This window comes from Nicotiana tabacum, chromosome 18 (assembly GCF_000715075.1).
Source record: "Nicotiana tabacum cultivar K326 chromosome 18, ASM71507v2, whole genome shotgun sequence".
Lineage (NCBI taxonomy): Eukaryota > Viridiplantae > Streptophyta > Magnoliopsida > Solanales > Solanaceae > Nicotiana > Nicotiana tabacum.
The window spans coordinates 151326112-151346418 of NC_134097.1; the positions used below are offsets into that span (position 1 = coordinate 151326112).

The window sequence follows — 20307 nt, forward strand, 5'->3', positions numbered from 1 at the left end:
CACATTTTCAAACTAACAAATTTTATTTATCTAAAACAGGGGCAAGAAAATTTGTTAATCCACAGGGACCCTCCCACGAAGAAGGCATGGTTTAGGGGCAAGAAATTTTGTTCAAAATCCTCCAAGAAGAGAGCATGGTTCAGGTAAGTTCATTCTCGACTTTTCAGGACCCTCCTGGATAATGGGATTTAATTTTAAAAGTTCTCAGGACCCTCCTGGATAATAGAATTTAATTTAAAATTTTCAGGACCTTCCTGGATAATGAGATTTAATTTTAAAAGTTTTCAGGACCCTCCTGGATAATGGGATTTAATTTAAAATTTTCAGAACCGTCCTGGATAATGGGATTTAGTTTTAAGTTTTAACGTAAGTTCTCCCTTTAAAAAATATAATTTAGCTTTAAAGTTATCACTCTTAAGATGAGATTTAATTTGAAGTTTTCAGGGCCCTCCTGGATAATGGGATTTAACTTTTAAATTCTTAGAGCTCTGTAGGTAACATGATTCGATTAACACTCACAAATATGCCCAGATCCCAAACTGGGGCAGAAAAATTTCTTTTGTTTTGTCTGTTTTGTTGAAATATCAGGCGCCCACCTGGATAACGAGGGAATACAATTCAGGTTTTGGTAATTAGGCGCCCACCTGGATAACGAAGGAATACAGTTTCAAGTTTTAGCAATCAGGCGCCCACCTGGATAACGAAGGAATACAGTTTCAAGTTTTGGTAATCAGGCGCCCACCTGGATAACAAGGGAATACAATTCAAGTTTTGGTAATCAGGCGCCCACCTGGATAACAAGGGAATACAGTTTCAAGTTTTAGCAATCAGGCGCCCACCTGGCTAACGAGGGAATACAATTCAAGTTTTGGTAATCAGGCGCCCACTTGGATAACGGGGGAATATACTTTCTAGTTTTAGCAATCAGGCACCCACCTGGATAACGAGGGAATACAGTTTCAAGTTTTGGTAATCAGGCGCCCACCTGGATAACGAGGGAATACAGTTTCAATTTTTAGCAATCAGGAACCCACCTGGATAACGAGGGAATACAGTTTCAAGTTTTGGTAATTAGGCTCCCACCTGGATAATGAGGGAATACAGTTCAAGTTTTGGTAATCAGGCGCCCACCTGGATAATGAGGGAATATAGTTTCAAGTTTTAGCAACCAGGCACCCACCTGGATAACGAGGGAATACAATTCAGTTTTGGTAATCAGGCGCCCACCTGGATAACGAGGGAATACAATTCAAATTTTGATCCAAGACTTCCATTTTTTGATTTTTGTTAAAAAATGAGGATTTTCGGACCTTGTTTGGGGGGTCTACACGGATTTTTGAAGGGTTCTGGCGATTTCTTGCAAAGGAAGGAGAGAAGCTTCGGGAGAGAGCTATATATTTGGGTCTAAGACAGAGAATAGGGGGAGAAAAAGGTTAGGAAAAATTAGGGTTCTAATAGGAAGTTTCTTCTTCTCTTCTAATTTTTTTGTCCATTTTCGGTTGAGTTACAATTCCAAAAAACAAAAATACAAAAAATAGTTTGAGTTTGATTTTTGTTCAAGTATTATTCCATTTTCGAAAATCAGAAACTAACACAAAAAAAATATATACATCTCTTTACTGCTTTTGCTATAGTGGAATTTCAATTTTGAGTTTTGGTCTGCGAACATGGAGACTGCTTGAGGTGCTCGAGTTCGAGTTTCAAATTGCTGTCCGTTCGTGAATTTTGGACGTGGTTCCTTGTTCGAAGTCACCGCTGTTTTCTCACTCGGATTCCAGACTCAAAGTTTGTAGCTGAATTTCTTGCTTTCTGTTATTAAGAAGAGTTTTGCAATTCCAGGTTCATCTCTTCCTTCTTATTATCGTTAATGGTGATCGAAATATGATATGAGCCGTAGGGAATTTGCTCTGTAGTGATAGATATTTGATCGTGTTTTAGTAGAGGTTGTGTTTGCAGTTAGTTTCTAGTTGTGATTTGTGCTCGAGAATGTTGTTTGTCAATCTGTTCTTGTTATGCGATGTGCCATCTAGCTGCACAATGTGTTAGAATATGAGTAGTTGAAAAATGAAGCATTTAGATTATAGTTAAGTTTCCAAATTAGATCCATTCGTCTTTGGTTTGTTGACGTGCAATCTGTTCGCACCTGTTGATTTCTTTTGACGAGTAATTTGTGTTTTGCTTGAAAATTGGTCGACGGCCGGTGGAATTTAGAGTTTGAATTTAAGTGCCGCAAATTCTGTTTTAGTCATTCTTTAAGTTCAACTTGGTTTTATTTTGCAGTCGTGGATTTATTTTGATCAAGTAGTTTAAAGCTCTCAAAAACAGAATACATAGCTTGACATCTCTTTTCCTTAAACACGTTTTAACTGTTTCTTTTCTCATAATGATTAGTTGAAGAAACCCCATGTTCCTTAAAATACATGTTAGTCTCAGGTCGTAGGTTCTGAAAGGATTTTTCCTTTGTTAAATTCTTGCAAATGCATTATTCCTTCATGACTAACAATCTAGTGTAGTAATTTTGTGAGTAAGAATCTGGCTTCTCCGCGGTTAATTTACTGAATTGGTATGTAAATTTTTCTGATTTGCGGCAAGATTTTCCATGGCTTAAGCTTTAATTAAATGGAGTTAAAACTATTCAGTATGTGATGGGGTGCTCTGTTCATTTGAACACTGATTTGTTGTTGCTTGTTTATGAAGTCGATAGCTTCAGTTTGTCTTATTTTTCGTACTGTTGCCTCCTTTGGGTTGTGTTTGTTCTATTTGCTTGATTGTCTGTTTTACATGCTATGCACGAATGATTGGATTGAAATGTTTCTGACGTTAGGCCATGGGGGTTGGGAGAAAGGCTTGGCCCATTAGTGTTAATTTGCTTACTTATTTAGGACTTGGGCTTGGTCTAGCAAATGAAATTAATTGTAAAATCTGAGCATGATTTAGAATTTTCTTTTCTTTTCTTTTATTTGCTTATTTTATTACATTGTCCGTTAGGAGCATACTTTAGGCCGACAACATTTGGGTAGGTAATATTAGGATTTTTCTATTTGTTTGCTTTTAATTTCGAGGCAAGGGGTCGTTCCCTCAGTTAAATTTATCCGGGGAATGCCCCGAGAGGTTTGTATATATTATTATCCGGGGTATACCCCGAAGAACTATGTAAATATTTTGAAGGCCTTGACGAGCATGGTGGGGAAGTCTTAGCATAGGTTAGCTTAGGATTTTTCTTTTCCTTCCTTTTTATTTTCTTTTATTAGGCAGGGACGACCTCAAGCCTCGTGTGTGTTTATTTTGCTTTTCTGTGATTTTATCTTAACTTGAATATTCTAAAAGCCAACTAGATCGAGTACGCAACCGTACTAGTTACGGGACTTGAGGAGTGCCTAACACCTTCTCCTCGAGTCAAATGAACCCCCTTACTCGAATCTCTGGTGCGGACTTGGTTTTAGAGTCTGAAACGTTTTAAAAGGAAAAATCATTTTAAAATGGTGACCTGGCACACCGAAATCAAAGCCAGGTGGCGACTCTGAGTTATTTTCCTGTTGAGTACAATTTTTGTCACGTTCTAATTGGAAAACCCTTTTCAAGCTTTACAAAATCCTTTTTATATTTAATAGAGGGTTTAGTGAAGTTTGTTTAAAAAGGGTTGTGACAAGGTGAAAAGAACAAAACAATCGAATGAAGTTGCACTAAATATAGCTCACAAAATACAGCAACAATAAACAGAGAACAAACAAAGATGAAACCTTTTTGCCAATCACCCATCCAGTTCAAGTCCATAAACATTATTCTTACTGATCATTCCATTTCCCATCATATTGTTTTATCCAGTAAAGACAGGGTAGGAAGGATAATATCTTTATAGGGAAAAATCAAGATTGTAAATAGCCAAAGGAAAATAGGAACTCAAAAATAGAAAGAATTTGAACAAGGGAAAACATTGGAAGACTACCTTGCTCTGATCAAAATTGGAAGATTACTTTGAAAATGCTCTTACAGTTTTTACATTATACTTCCACTAGGACTGAAGCATGCCTCTTCTAGCTGTGTAATAAGGTTTGTGTTCATCTGTATGTGAACTGACATCTATCATCAACAAAAGAACCTATGTTGCTGGGACTCTCCGAAAAAGTCGTTGGATATGTGTCGGATTTTCCAAAAGTAGTGCATTTTTGAAGGATCCGACATGGGTTCGACATCATTTTGGAGAGTCTGCGCAACATAGAAAAGAGCTACCAACTTCATTTGGAGAGAAAAGTATTCAAAGGCTAACCAACTACATATACTAGAAAGAAAGAAAGACTTGCATAATTTAAGACTTTGGGGTGATGAACATCTTAACAGTCGCGCTTTCTGAAGATCTAAAATGCAGAAAACATTCCGTCAAATCCTCATCACATTTTATCAATATCGTATCACCCTCTTTGTCTACATACGTGAAATCAAAACTTTCAATCGATGACTCGACCCTCTTTGCCACTTCCTCTTCTAAATCCTTCATCTTAGAAGAAAGAGTTAGCTGCAATCTTAGCACCCTATCTCCATATTTCACCTTTGTAATCACAACTGTACCATCTCGGATTTCTGTAACATGTGCTCCAACTTTAGTTCCATTAATTGTGTCTTCCTTGTTAGGAGAATCAGAAGATTGCTGGAATTTTGTACTAGCATTGACATCTTCCTCAGCAGGGAGGATGGATTTCATTTTACGAGAGTGGGAGCATTTTCTTTTCTTCTCCTTATTCTTGGGCGGCCATCTAGTTATACCGTATAATCTACATATACGCTTCAGTGTTGATTTGCCAACTGCATTGGAATAATCCCAGGTACAAAAATGTCTTCAGTGAATCTTAAACTACAATATACACATATGATTTGGACTAAAGGAAAGGAGAAGATAAAGAAATCATATCAATCATTCAATCGATCAACTACGTCTCAATACTAGCTAGTTAGAGACCGCTAGATGAATCCTCCGTATCCATTCACTCAGCTCCCGCTTTGGCCATAAGTTATTTGCAAAAAAAAAATTAAAAACATTGTTTGGTTATAAAAAGTGACCAGTTTTTGGGCGGTTTTTGGAGAAGAATTTTTCAAGTTTCAAAACGTGGGTTGAACTATATTTTCAAGTTTTCTACTCACAAAACTTCAACTTCTGTTTAAGTAAAATGCATCTCCAAACATAATTTCAACTTCCAAAAATCATTTTTCATCTCATCTTCAATTTTTTTTTTCTAGTTTCAACCAAGTCTATGTCCAAACGCTAGCTCAATTTGGGTTCATTTCATTCCAATCACGGGTAGACAATTTACCTTTTAAGACAAATTTGGGATATTCTAATCTAGAATTTCTTTAGATCTTACACTTTACCTTAAAATGACATAGGAGCTTCTAACTAGATTAAAAGGACCCTTCGCAAACATGGTGTAATACTCGGAACCCTCGAGCATATCTTAATAATGACTTGGAACATATTGTGAACTTGACATTGTAATGAGTTGTATAGGTGCGGAAGTAGAGACGGAGTGTTTCATTGGTGAGCCCCACTTATTGTTCTATGCTTAGATGTGCTTTCCTTTTTTGTCCTCAGCAAGAACTAAGCTAGACAGTTGTAATGACTCTCTAGAATATGCTTCATGGAATCTATTACGGATTTGGGACTACATTAAGTGTTAGATCCTCAATTGTTTTGTTTTAATTTGCTTATGTTAATCCTTGGTCCATACTAGCGTTATGAGACAGATTAATGGATGTGGATATATTGTGGGCGGGCAAGCTGACTCACGCTTAGAGTTTGGGTTGTGATACACTGGATCGTATATAAATATAATAACAATAACTAAACCTTAGTCCATGTAGTTAGTATCATTTATATGGATCATTTGCTTCATGTGTACTAATCTTAAAGAAAGAAGAAAGATAAAAGCAGAAGAGTTTTGGAAAGAGTTTATGATACCTCCCAAATCATCGGCAGCGGCATCTTGAGTCATTGACGAACGGTCTTCAATTTTTTTGAGGTTGATGTTATGATCTCGTTCTATCCTCTCTCTTTCTTTCTGAATCTCTGACTCGGAGGTAAAAGTCCGTTTACTGTTTCTTCTTTTGTTCACAGCATTTGCTCCCTGCTTTGCCTGTCGTGTTGATAATTCCAGCTGCAGTTTTCTTTCTTTGTTTTGAGAGGTTTTAGCGCTAGTTGAAGATCCAGCGGAATTGCACTGTTCTTCACTTACAGCTACGCTATCCCTTGCAGCAGTTATCTCATCAATATCCAAACTCAGTTGTTGATTTGTTTCGGAAGAAAAAGACTGCTGTTGCTGTGTCAGGCAACATCAACTCTCCTCCATTTGGCAATGGCTCAACGTTATGCAGTTCTTTAGTATTCTGACAGATCTCGAAAGAATCAAGGTCATCGTCAGAAGAAATCTTGATGACTTTAACAGGTAACTTCTCTCCAAAATCATGTCCGACTGCAAACTCAAAGTGTTGCAACTGTTGTTTCACCGTGTCCAAAACTAACTTCAGGAAGACTTGTAGATTTCTATGCAGAAGCTCATTTGGGGGCAAGAAGAACTCTAGTATGTAAACATTGTCATCATTGTCCAGAGCACTTAAACAGATTGCAAAACAACCAGTTAAACCAGCTTCGCGAGAACAAGTTACCAAGCGGTATTCCATTATGCTCAACTGTGTTACATCTCGACAAAAGCATGAAGATTTTGATGAGAAAGCCCTGCCTACAACACCGTAGCCTTCTAACATGTATTGAAGACCACTTGCATATTTGAATAAACTTAAGTTTTGGTTATCGTTGATTGCAATGTGTCGTTGTCTAACAGTGATAACTTTTCCAGTGCACCATGAATCAGCAACACTGACCCAAATCTGAGCAAAGAGAAATTGATGTTTTTGACATACCACTTCGATTGCCTTGTATAATCCACCAAGAGCACATTGCCGGTCATCCAAAACCTGCCTTGAGACTGTCTTTGTTAATATGAATTCAAGATAGAGATATCACTGAAGCTTAAACAAAAAGAGCCAAAGGAAATGAATATGGTTCAAAGGGAGACATTACTGGAAAAGAGCTTGATCTACTGGACAACTTACTTTCAAATCAAGCGGACAATATGAATCTGGAGATTTCAGATCCACCACCTAAAAAATGAAGTCAAAAGTGGAAAAGAATAAACAGCGGTTGAATAATACAGTGTACAGTTTTAATTTCCTCTTTTCTTGGCGCCTCTTCTTTTACTATTCAGAAATGGTGAAAGGAAAACAGTGCATTAAAAGGGATCATGGATGCTGAACAAGATGAGCTAGAGGTTCAACATTTAAGGTTGGAAAAAGCTGAAGGTATGCGTAAAAACCTGGAGCATCTTGAAAATGGGCAAGACAGAGTTTCCAAATATCCATTCATTTGTTTGGTGACTGGTGACCAACTCAAGGACCCCGACAAAGGTGTCTCGAGATGGATCAAAGACAGGGACAGTATAACACCATTGTATGCTCCAGGCTACAGCATCATCCCGTAAAGGGAACTCTTGTTGGCTGTAATTCTTCACGTCTGTACATAGTTCAGGCAACCTATATTTGAACACACGTCCGGGAGGACCAAGGTCATTTTCACATTGGGTACCGTTCTTCAGCTCAACAGGAATTGCATGGCTCAGGCACTTTTTCCTGTACGAACATAGTCCGTATTCAAGTCTGGTAAGACCAAAAGGCTGATCTGAAGTTGTTAGGAAAGTCTGGCCATCAATTACAATACTAGCCCAGTACTGAATAAGATAATTGCAGGATAATTTCTCTACATGTTGTAGTGCAATCTTAACTCTTTCCTTGATTTCCATGCGTTTAGTAACAACATCTGCAGTTGTGGCATACACAAATATTGTATTAGTACAAAGAATATTACTCCCAGGTTTTGTAAAAGGCTTGTAGCAACAATTTTACTGATTGGCCAAAGCAATTAAGTTACCTTTATCTAATTTAAGGAATTTTCTTGAATTCAAATCCGCGATACAGTACTACTAATGATAATCTCAGAGCCAGTACTATAAATTTTACGTCTGCCTCAATCTTTCACTCATACATGACAATCAGAGCCAGTACTATAAATTGTAATGAATTTTGGCCCATTGCCATTGGTAATAAAGAAAAGAAAACGATTGAAAAAAGTTAAGTGTTTGCGGAGAAGTGACAGTAACATGCAGTAACAAAATTACTTTGACAAAAGGTTGGCATTTTCTCCTTAGCATACCAAACATATAGGTTTGCCAACTTTAGCACCAATTCAAAACGACAAGATAAATGGTTATCAGTACTATAAAGAATAGGTTGAGGATTCAAAGTTCAGACCTTTATATCCAGGATAAATTTTCAAGTGAATGAGAAGTTCTTCTTCTAAGGTGTGGCAAGCACAAAATTCAATGGCAACCATGGTGGTGAATATCTTGTACCTAAAGTATGTAACTGAATTGCAACAATGATTCTCAAAATGGAAACAAATTGCTAGAATTTCCCAAAGAAGAAACAAAAAGAACCTAATTTTGAAGCAATGAGAGTGAAACTTGCAATGTGAGCAGCCCGGTGTACTAAGCTCCCGCTATGCGCGGGGTTTGGGGAAGGGACAGACCACAAAGGTCTATTGAAACTTGCAATGTATTTTAGAAAATTCTTAGCTGATTCAAATCCCATTTATAAATATCAACATTTTTTTATTTGATAATTGTGGTATCCGAGCGAGCTTAAGTGTATCCCGATTACATGGGGTACTTGCTATCTCCCACCACTACAGGTACTGGGTAACGCTGTCTTGGATAGACATGAAGAAACCACCTAGTGTTTTTGCTTATGATAAACAACATAATTTTAACCCACCAAAGCAAAAATTCTCTCCTCATTCATGGGCAAATAGGAAGTCCAACAATTCTTAAGGAAATGATTGTCAAAATGGATACAAAAAAGGCAGCTAGGTGCACTAAGCTTCCATTATGCAGGATCCGGGGCCGGACCATAAGGGTCTACTGTACCCAACCTTACCCTGTATTTGTGCAAGAGGCTGTTTACACGGCTCGAACCTATGACATCGTGGTCACATGGCAACAATTTTACCAATTACGTTAAAGACTCCCCTTATCACAATGAATACAAACTGCTAGAATATCCCAAAAGTATTAAAAAAGAACAAAATTTTGAAGTAATGAAGCTGAAATTGGCAGTGTATCTCAGAAAATACTTAGCTGACTTTCATCCCATGTATAAAGATCAAAATAATTTCAACCCCAACAAAAACCAAAAATTCTTCTTCCCTCATTCATTGTCAAATAGAAAATCCACAAACTTATGAGAAAATCAAATATAGTAAGTTCTTACTGAAGGAGAAGTGATTCTGAAGCTGCTCTGCATCATCACGTTCCCTCCAAAAAACCCATAGACCATTGGGTTGGCGGGACCAGGCATGTGCACTGAACACACTCTCCATTCTTGAGGTTGGTGTTGTTGTTGGTTGCAGGCCAAACCGGTCTCTCTTTCCATAAGGATGCTTCACACAAATACTTTGTACTATCTTTTAAATTTCAAAAATCTTTGTTAAAATCTTTGTACCATAAATTTCAAAAATCTTTAATTTTGTTAAAATTCAAATCTTTAATTTTGTTAAAATTCGTGCCAATCAAACAATTTCACCAATAAAGTACCATACAAGTGCTGAAATTTTTGAGATAAAGAGGGTTGAAACGGTTGTTTTAGGCCAAAAAGACCAAAAGGTTGTTTACATTAATGTAAAAAGTGTTGAAAGAGTTGTTTTAGATGAAAAGAACCAAAAAGTTTGTGTAACATAAATGGATGGGAAAGCATAGTCCAATTTTCTTTCTTATTTTGTTTATTTAACCTTGCCAGTTGGGGCCCACAATTCCATCAACTCATTTTTTTTTTGTTCTTTGTTTAATTTAATCTGATGTAGTTAATAACTCTCAAAGTGTAAAAAAGACAAAATATTCTCTGCTCCTTCCTTCCATTCACCTTCTTTCTTTCTTTCTTTCTTTCTTTCTTTCTTTTGTTTTGCACAATTGCTTCATTCTTGTGTTGGTGTTAATCTTGAAAGAGTACTGTGATCAGTATTTTGATTTTGGATTTTATCTCTCACAAAAGCAAAGGAGTAACTACAGTTAGTCTAGGAATGGCATGTGAAAATGAAACATTCAGAATATGTAGTAATGTATCTGAAGCATTGAGTTACATGCCCAGTCCCCTACAATACACTGAGCTTAACACTCAAAGTGAGCTGTGGATATTCTGGAGCCAATACAATAACGAGTTCCCTACTGTCTTTCCCATCAGTAAGTGCATTTTTTCCTTTATATTCCAATTGGATTGGTATTTATACTATATAATAGTATCCAGATTATATGATACTCAGAAATTACCTGTAAAGTATTCCAAGTACAAATTACTTCATATCAGATGGTGAAAGGTTAAACTTTTAAACGTTAATCAAAGTTAGGGGTCTCAAATAGGCGGCTTGGGCCCATTTTGCCGGGTCAAAGTGAGTTGAGACAATAATTGAGGAATGGTCATGCCGGAGGTCCGGATGATTATTGTTCATTAGGTTGTTTTTATGGGCCCGCAAAATCTTAGGCGATTTGGAGTCGGTCGCCCAGGTACATGCAGATGGCGTGGACTATAGCACACAAAAATGTAAGAATCGTCGTGAATTCTTGTTTGTTGGCCCTAAAACGCCATAAACGAGCCCAAAAGTTACTTGACTAAGATGGGTTGGGTTAGGATAAGCTAAAATTTGGGTCATTGCCCAACCCGCTCAACTCTTATCTAGCTTTACTTAATATGTGTTATTTTCTTATGAATTGTATAATTACTAAATATGACTTTTTTTTCATTTGTTATAGTCATATATAACATATCAAACAATATAAATAATTATTTCTAAGATATTTTGGCAAAGTTGCTCATGGATCGATTTGGGCTAAAAATTAGCCCAACTTTAAATGGATTGAGATAGGTTAGGTCAAGATGAACTGAGTTTAATGAATGGACGGATCAATAATCAGCCCAACCTTGGATGGGTTGGGCGGGCCATTTGGGCTTGGGCCAAATTTGACAGCCCTAATCAAAGTTCACTTAGTTTAAATCACGAGGGCAGAAAAGTGACAAACCTTTTGGGACACAGGGTTTAGTATGTTGAGTACAAAACTAGTAATTCATGTATATGTTATTGTACTCTCTAAATCTCATTACTTTTTGGACTTTAATGTTATCAAAATAAGAAATTAGACTAATAATCGATCAAAGCTCTAGTTTAGACAGGGGCGGAGCTAGAGTGTCGGAAATGGGTTCGATCGAACCCAGTAGCTTTGGTTCGAATACCTGTATTTGTTTTAAAATCCATTGAATATGTATAAATTATTAATTTAGAACCCAATAACTTAATAGGATTAGAATCCAAATTCATAAGCTTGAAATTCTGGCTCCTCCTCGAGCTTCTTTTTTGGTACTTTTTCTTCATCGACTTGTTGGAACTTTAACTGCTGCCAAGTCTTAGCGATGTAAGAATATATGATTAGAGCAGTGAAACAACAAAATTTTAGACATTTATGTTTAAATAGTAACAAACTTGCCACTCTTATTCATGTTGTTTTTAGAGCACTCCATGAGTATTCTTAAATGTAAACTTGAACTTGTGTTTATTAGTCCTATGACTAATGCAATCATGTTGAAGTTCTACTTTTGTTCTTTTATGTATACAACGAGTGCAGAGTTGGTGGAGCTGCCTACTTATTTCATCTATTATCTCTCAATATAAATTCCCTAGGATTTGATAATGATTAAATTTGGTTACTCAGATAAGATGAATGACCTTTTAAATGATTCGGAATGAGAAAGGGGTCATGATGTCTTTGAGCTTATGTAACTGCTTCCGCTTTTAAGTGTTGAACATCCAAAGAGTTTCAACTGAGAAACTTAACCAGTTTTTCAATATGATTGCTATATATCTATCTTTATGAACGAGTCAAGCGACTAATATCATAAACAACCTTTTTACAGCTGCTGCTACTACTATCTATCATGATACCATTAAGGAGAAAATCACATCTGCTCTTAAGAATGCCTACATATCTGACTACTACGGATGCTGGTTGGTTCAATTTTGGGCACCTGTGACTACTAAAGATCAGATTTTTCTAACAACTTGTGACCTACCTTTTGGTCTTACGAAACTCCATGAAGGACTTTGTTATTATAGGTCAGTGTCTGAAATTTAGAATTCCTATTGTAACTGAGAATGAGAATCAACTTGGCCCTACCGGACGCGTGTTCAAACATGGTTTGCCTGAAATGAGTCCGAATATTTCGCGCTATTCTGCTGCTGATTTTCCTCAGCATAGCTCGGCTTTTACTGCTGTTTAGGGAACTATTTGGCTGTACCGGTTTTTGAGCCGCTTAGTAATGAATGCGCTGGAGTACTTGAGATCATAGGGGATAAGAAGGGAAGCTTCTCTCAAGACCTCGTTCAAATGGTCTATGAAATGCTTAAGGTATGGCTTTCCTCTCTCTTTTCTCTTCTAGCTTGTTTGAGTTAGAATTACTGTAGAGAAAGGAAAGGTTGTACTTCTAGAGAAAGGAACTTTGCTTGATTTTAGTGTGGTAAATTTTGTTAGAGAGGAAATACATTTATTAATTTAATTAGGTCTGTAACACCTCCTGTGCATGACTGAATATGCAGATACCTTTCCTTTTCCTTGTTGTTTTTTATAGCAGTGGTGTCCGTGCTAGTTTATACGCACCTCAACTATACCAATTTGTATCAGTTTTCATTTGTCTTGAGGTGATTTAACATTTTTTCATGATTTCTAGCTGTGGGAAACATGTGATTGAAACCTGATCCATCAATCAGGCCTGTAACTTCCCTCTAAATAAGAAGCAGAAGAGAAAATCTGTAAGATGGTATAAGACAAAGTTAAAAGCAGTTTGGTGTTTCTTTCAGATGATCGATTGACATTCATCCTTTAGCACAACTGTTAGTTTTTCCTCATTCTACCGTAGGAAGTGGAAATGAGAATCTAACCTCTAAGGACGGAGAGAAAAGAAAATTAAAAAGAACTTCTGTTCTGTTTTCCCTTTCTTCGGTCTTTAGAGCTTTGTTTGGCATATATTCGTTAAATCCTTATAACCTCTTTCAATTTCTCTGAGCATTGCATCTTGTTCTTAACAGAAGGTGGAGTTGAGATCATCAAACATGTACGGCCACCCTGATAAGAAGGTATTTTAGAGATGCTATATACCTGAATACCCAAAGCTAGGAAAAAAACATCTTAGACTAAATGTATCTCTTTGATAAGAAATAAACTAAAGCTCCTGTATCAACTGTCTGTTTTTAGCAGGGCCTTAGAGGGCTAGAACGCGCCCAAAAAGAGCTCGGGGATCAGTTGAATTTTTTATGCAGAACACATCAATTACCTCTAGCTCAGACATGGCTACCTATCCTTGACGGAAGCAGCATTCAAAGATTCATGACTACAAAGGAACAGTTCTGCATATGCACATCAGCAGGCTACGAGTTCAGAGCTGCTTGTGATATGTTTCACTTAGGGAAGAGTCAGGGGGTTGTTAGTAAGGCCTTTTTAACCCGTAGTTCATGCTTCTGCAGTGACATCACACAGTTAAGCATGACTGAGTACCCCTTAGCACATGTGGCACACAGAGTTGGATTGCATAGTTCTTTTGCTATATGTTTGCAGAGTTCCTATACCGGGGAGTATGTACACATATTGGAGTTCTTTTTACCCCAAGATAACAAATCAGATTGTAGGAGTCCACAAACCATGTTGAATATGCTATTGACCTCGAAGAAGCAACAATTTCAAAGTTTCAAGCTTGCTTCTGGACAAAAATTGGGAGAGAAATTATCGGTTGAAGTTATACCTGTTCCTTCAGATGATGGACTCGAGTCTTTTGAGATATGCCATAGTGGGAAACCTATATCTGATATTGAAGCAGTAGCACGTCCTGAAAAAATATTGTGGTTGAACAGATTACTGGAAAGGGGAAATACAGTAAATATCGGTCCTGAAAATATTGATCTAACAACATCATCAAGAACTGCTAACACCACAACAAAACTAGCTAATACGAGGGTCCAAACTAATAGAGCTAAGTTAGATGAATATGTGGAGCAACTATCGAAGCAGCAATGGAAGAGCCCGACACACCTGGGGCTAAACAAAGAGAGAGTGAAACACCACAGGAAGTCGCGTCTCATTCCCTGATAGGACAAATGAGATCGCTCCCGGTTTCGGATGAGTGGACAACCCAGGACTTCGCCCGAAGTTTAAACGAAGCACGCCCGACGACTCCAGGTCTTTTCAAATGATGCTTAGTCAGATACCCAGTCGAGACCTGGCCGTATGCCCGTACCCGGCACCGGCCACGAATCAAGGCCATGGACAACCGTCCGGGAGCCTCTACGGGCCCGGTATACCCAATCGGGCTCCCAACAAAGAAACTAATGCCAAACAGATGGAGGTACCATCCTTATGCCACAAATGGGAGGAACGCTGCAAGATGCAACTTACCTCGCAACGATAGGGGAATATTTTGAGGGCAACATCTTCGAGGAACCTTCGGTGGAACCGGATCTGATGAGGCATAGCCAGCAGAGGAGCCCCTCCCAGCAGAGTATGGTTTCAACATTGCTATACCAAATATCATGATCACCATAAGCGAAACCAGGGACGCTGAGCGAGTCAGGCCTATTCGACCAAGACCCTTTCAAAAGAACCACAACCTGATGCAGGAACCGCAGGGCGCGCGCGGCCACGAGGTAAAAAATGACCCCATCTCGGAAAGATGACAGTTGTGTTACTCAATAAAAATCACCATCGAGTACCATCGGGCGGTCAGGCTCGAGTCCAGCCCATGGAAGCAAGGCAACCGGGAAGGATGAAGTAAACAAGCCACGACATATTACCACAACAGTGAAGGAGCGGCGACACCCTCCGAGGACTCATAACATAGAAAGTGAAAATGTTCACCATCAGGGAAAAACAGGCCCAGGGAAATATTTCGGAGGACACCCTTACAACCAGGGAAAAGGGCACCGAGGCTCCGCCCCGGCATCACACTGACTCACTGGTAACCCTCTCCCTCATTTGATTTATCTTAAATATAACATTTGTTCGTGAATTCAGGTGCTTCCTCCGTGGGGCGGTCTGAACTAACAGACCCAATCACCCTCGCATCCTGAATCCCTAGCGAATTCCAAATGACAAATCGCCACAAAGACCATTCTCTTGATATAGCCCATCTGAGCTCGGGCCGGGACGTCGAGCTCTATACCATCGGAGGAGGCTCAAAGCACGAACGTCTTATTCAGACAACTGCCGGCACACCAATCGGAGACAGAGTCGGCCCCATTTTGCCAAAAGCATGAAACCCCTCGCAAAGGGCAGGACTAAAATAAGTCGACAGAAAGCAATACACGACAAAAGGAAATTCTTCACCATCTGGCCCGTCGCCGGCATCAATGCCCCCACCCTCGAAAGGATCGAAGGGTAAGAAAACCACATCTTCGGCCAAGCCTGATAAGATACGGCGGGCGGCTGTATCAGGACTCACGCCCCTAAAGAGTAGGAACATACCAAATCTCAAAATGTCGCCTACATATCCCGCAGTGAGGAAGAATTGTTTTACTCTCGTGTTATTTTTTTTCACTAACCTGTATGAAGACAATTGGCTAGGATATTCAAAAGTTCTAACTCTACCCGGAGATCCCTAGGCTCTAAAAAAGGGCCCGCCACGCTCTTTCCCCTCAGTCGGGCTTCCGCCCCAAAGAGGGCCTTGTCAGCAAAATTATTAGCAGAGAAACGTACCCCCCAGAGGAGGATCCGATAAGGTCGCAAGCCTTCTTCTACAATCCAACGACAATCGATGATCTTCTTCTAAGGGCACCGTCCCCTCGGGAGGACTGGGAAGCGGCAGACTAAACCCAAATCGGGTATTATGTACCGGATCGAATGGACCGAGAAGCCACGCCCGCGCGGGCCGAGCTCACGACAATGAAACAATATATGTCTGCACCAAGCAATAAAAGGATATCTTTTCAGCACCTTATTCTCCAGACAAGGAAATCTCAAATATACCCCCGACAAGGGCCCCCTCCACCAAACGCGTCCTGAGATACTCGGAGACTTAGCGGCAGCAATTCAACACCCGCACGACCCCAGGGTCGGAACTCCGGGCTCATAATGCCCCTATAAGGCAACTCTGAACTCACGAAAAACGGTCTTCAAGCTTAAACAAATTCGATGACTCAAAGACTGTCGTTCATCGCCAATCTCCATGCACTGGGAAACCCGAAACTGTAAGACCCCAAGCGGTCAGACTCGGCGTAACTAGATCTATTCTACATTACAACAAAAACTGTAAGACCTTAATAGGCATGACAAACTGTAAGACCTCAACAGGCATGAAAATCCCAAAGTTTAAGCTATACGTTGCATTTGTAAGAATCCAGAAAGTGCATACCCTCGATGTAGACGCCTAAACTGTCACTCGGGATCAAAAATGGCTACGGCCAAACACATATGACTATGGTCAAACTGTCGATACAACCAAACTAACGTGACTCGGGGATGCCCGACCGTCGCTAAACAAAATTGCAGGCCACTACTTCGAATATACTTCGGAAAGAACCGGTTAAAACAGGCTTCCCTCAACAGGCAAAAACGAGCTTCGACCATGTTAGCTCTAAATCACAAAGGCTTCGGCCTACTCAGCCTATGAGCTATGAACCTTCCGAGGTGCTCGAAACATCGTCGATAACGACTTGAAATCGAGGTTCTTCTAGAACTGACTACGGGTCAGGAAAAACTATTTCAAAAGACCTTAACGAGTGGAAAACAAAGCCTACAAAAAAGCCCACGGGCAAAAATAGTGTAAGAGCCATTGTCGCCAGCTAAGCAAGCCTCCAGGCCACATATTAAAAGGTCTCTATGACCAAACAACATAAGAGCCATTGTCGCCAGCTGAAAAAATTGACAACTTGAGGATTAAAATGAGCTCGAATCGTAACCCGATTCGAAGACCGGATCCAAAATAGTTAACTATGCGAGCCTCTGGGCCACCCACCTATAAGGTCACTTCGACCCAAAGCACAAAAAGCCATCACCGTCCGCCCATACATGCAGGAAAGAACCTGAGGTTCAATTGAAGACCGGTCCACTTTTGAAGGTCCGCAATAGGTGCCTCCGGACGTGCATCCTTGGAAGTTTCATCCCAACCTTCCACACTGATATCCCCAATGGACAAGGTGAGTGGAGGGGAGGAATGAAAAAATGCCATAGCTATCTGAAGCTCGAGGACCCTTATTAGCCAAGAAAACCTCGGAGAGACAGCGTACCGAACAACCCTCGGTCCCGCTTGCACGGCTACTTAGAATCCACTTCTTGGAGCGTCTAGCCGTGCAAGCCCCCAACTCGGAGCAGAGCACCACGTCGAGCCGGGGTATGAAGGTGAGCAATGGTGTATAATCCGAGCCCCCTTTTGAGTAGTGGTGCACATTCCGAACTACTATCTACATGAGGGGGAAACCGATTCCCCGTCCATCATCACCTCGGGCCAACAGTAGCAGCAAAGGCTAGCATATCGACAACCACAACAATAGAGGGATAGCACGATTATGCTCGATAAAGGGAAGTCCCGGCAAATGGCCACAACATGATCTGAGGGAGCTCCCCCAAACGGGCTTGAGGCCACGAGCCCTAAACATGATGTTCAAGGATAGAAGAAGATGATAAGAAGGAATAGGCAAGCAAACCAATGAAGGCACTGGGATAGGAAAAACAACGCCAAAACACCCCCATTTATAAGGGATTATGATACGGTCGTCAAGACTTTGAAAGATTGACCGACAGACACAGTTAATGCATCCTTGGAAAACCAAATCAATGATGGTACCTTTACCTTGGAGAGCGGGAATCGGGAGTGCATTGAATGAAGTCGAAAATACACGAGCCCGTGGATGCATAGTTATCATAAAACTCACGCCAGTAGTCGCATCATCGGTATGACGTCGCTGTAAGAAGCTCGAGGATTCAAGTGTCAGCAACATTTTCCATCACTTCGTTATGGGAAACGCGGAGACTATCTGTACGCGGCAAAATCAGAGGACTTGATTTCTCGATGTCAAGTCATTTCAGAAGAACGCCTCAAGACCCTGAGGACGGGAAGCCACGACCGTGTTCCCGACCTCGGGGTTCATCGAGGCCCGACTTAGAGAAGATGGAGATCGAAGCTAGGACAGAAAGGGAAGCTCACAAGGTACACAGCTAAGTATGACATGGCCGGCCTATCCAGAGCCTATGCTGCTGAGGCATCGCGTCAAGCCATCCCATCTCCATATTTTGTAATTAATGCCTATGTGCTTGTAGCCGTGTTCCCCTCCTATATAAAAGGGACTCACACTACCTTGTAACGGGCTGTGGTTGCTCCATTTTCTCCATAAGTGCAATAATATCTCTCTCTGTCTCTCTCTCTTTCCTTTCTATACTTGTTCGTTCTCACTAACCCAAGGTCACCTTGATATTCATCTCTTTCTTACTGGTTCTTCATCATATAACTTAGTATTGGCCATAAAGAGCCTTGTTTAATTATATCCTCAACTGTTATCCCATCCTCGACTATCCCTGATAGCTCGAGATCGACCCCGAGGTCCCCTATCGACCCGACCTATATCTGGGCATAAGGCCCCCTCAGTTTGATTACTGCCTTATTTTAGCTTGCATTTTATCATTAAATTCCATATTTTTAGCATCAACTGCTCTAACAACTAGCTCGGGAATAAATCACGTATTTTTAGAATTTCGTTTACAAATTTAATTGTTGTTACCATTTTCATGGTAAATAAATCGAGTTATGGTGTTCTTTACGTTTATTTACTGATTTTCTATTGTTACTTGATTTTATTGTGATGTTATTGATTCCCTTGCCCAAATTGCTTTGTGATTGTTGTTTGGGTGAGCAAGAGTGTAAAACACGAAAGGTGATGTCGTGCATGATATTTGTGACAGAGTGTTAAAGTACGAAGGGTGATGCCATGCATGTTATTTGTGAGAGAGTGTTAAAGCACGAAGAGTGATGTCGTGCACTTGTCTTTGATTTCCTGATTTTTATTGATAACTGAATTATGGTTTCTCTACATTTAATTATTGGTTTTCTGTTGATACTTGTTGTACCCCGTAGCATGATTCCCCCTTCCTATCTTTAATTGAACTGTGGTGATTCTTATATTGACTTGTTATTCTTTTGTTATTATTTGATGTACCCGTAGCATGTTTCCCCTTCCCATCCTTAACTGTACATTTCTGCTTTTATTTTCCGATGTATATGATTTAACTACACAAGTTTATTTGGTAGTTTGGTCCTAGCCTCGTCACTACTTCGCCGAAGTTAGGCTAGGCATATACCAGCACATGGGGTCGGTTGTGCTGATACTACACTCTGCACTGTGTGCAGATCCTAGTGCTGTAGCTTTTGGACCGCAATGAGATTGATGCCTCCAGTCCAATAGATGACCCGAGGTAGTCCTGCAGGCGTCCGCATGCCTTGGCATCTCCTTCCATCCTTTCATTTTGTTTCTTTTATGTATTTCAGAGACAGTGTTGTAATAAATCTTGCGGACCTTTATTTGTAGCATTCCTAAACAGCCTGTGAAATTGTGACACTAGTTCTGGGTAGTTTATGTATGGATTGGTATTGACATCTTTATTAAAATATTATATTTTGGTCTTCCACTTATTAAATTCCGCTATTTATCTAATGTTGGTTATTAATGGTTAAAGAATTAAAAAAAGGGAAAAAGATAAATGATACAGATGGTCGGCTTGCCTAGCTTTCACTAGTAGGCGCCATCACGACTCCCGAGGGTGGGAAATCCGGGTCGTGCCAAGTTGGTATTAGAGCTCTAGGTTATTTAGGTCTCACAATTCACGGACAAGCTTAGTAGAGTCTGAGGGATCGGTACGAAGACGTCTGTATTTATCCCCTAGTGGCTACAGAGTTAAGGAAAAAAACTTCACATCTATTCTTCTCTGTCGTGCAATTTTGTTCTCTCCCTGTTAAATTGAACCCCCTACTCTTGTTCTTTCGCAAATTGTGAGATCACGTAGCACTTCTTCAGCCGAGCGGTAGCTCAGATCGATGATGGATCAACTACATCTTCATATGACTTATGGAGGTTGGACAGGTTCGCCAAGCTTTCTACTACTACTTTCAGCGGTGCATCTCCTGAGGATCCCT

The 20307-nt window shown here is 39.9% G+C and overlaps 2 protein-coding genes across 5 annotated transcripts; one reads left to right on the top strand and one right to left on the bottom strand.

The window, feature by feature from the left end:
• Positions 1-3916: 3916 nt before the first annotated feature.
• Positions 3917-9850, bottom strand: LOC107827928 (protein NLP3-like). 4 transcript variants are annotated; one of them, XR_012702403.1, is made up of 5 exons: positions 9370-9850; positions 7362-7861; positions 7102-7149; positions 5951-6963; positions 3917-4800 (listed from the first exon to the last, which is right to left on the bottom strand). XR_012702403.1 is itself a non-coding variant. In XM_016655162.2 (4 exons), the coding sequence occupies exons 1-4, from the start codon at positions 9476-9478 to the stop codon at positions 6256-6258; spliced, it is 1365 nt and encodes a 454-aa protein (XP_016510648.1). In that variant the 5' UTR covers positions 9479-9850; the 3' UTR covers positions 3917-6255. The 4 variants fall into 4 exon arrangements, 1 of the variants encoding a protein (XP_016510648.1); XR_012702404.1 differs by lacking the exon at positions 7102-7149; XR_012702405.1 differs by lacking the exon at positions 9370-9850 and having other exon boundaries at positions 7362-8127.
• A 145-nt stretch (positions 9851-9995) lies between these two features.
• LOC107827927 (protein NLP7-like) lies at positions 9996-18989 on the top strand. The gene is made up of 4 exons (XM_075237504.1): positions 9996-10334; positions 12058-12548; positions 13226-13273; positions 13395-18989. The coding sequence occupies exons 2-4, from the start codon at positions 12528-12530 to the stop codon at positions 14277-14279; spliced, it is 954 nt and encodes a 317-aa protein (XP_075093605.1). The 5' UTR covers positions 9996-10334; positions 12058-12527; the 3' UTR covers positions 14280-18989.
• Positions 18990-20307: the final 1318 nt, after the last annotated feature.

Bases quoted from the DNA above. Each gene is read 5' to 3' on its own strand.
- LOC107827927 (XM_075237504.1), top strand. From the start codon at position 12,528: ATGGTCTATGAAATGCTTAAG. The intron at 12,549-13,225 runs GTATGGCTTTCC...TGTTCTTAACAG, and splicing joins TGGTCTATGAAATGCTTAAG to AAGGTGGAGTTGAGATCATC. The intron at 13,274-13,394 runs GTATTTTAGAGA...TGTTTTTAGCAG, and splicing joins ACGGCCACCCTGATAAGAAG to GGCCTTAGAGGGCTAGAACG.
- LOC107827928 (XM_016655162.2), bottom strand. From the start codon at position 9,478: ATGGAGAGTGTGTTCAGTGCACATGCCTGGTCCCGCCAACCCAATGGT. The intron at 7,862-9,369 runs GTAAGAACTTAC...CCACAACTGCAG, and splicing joins TCAGAATCACTTCTCCTTCA to ATGTTGTTACTAAACGCATG. The intron at 6,964-7,101 runs GTAAGTTGTCCA...GTCTCAAGGCAG, and splicing joins ATTGTCCGCTTGATTTGAAA to GTTTTGGATGACCGGCAATG.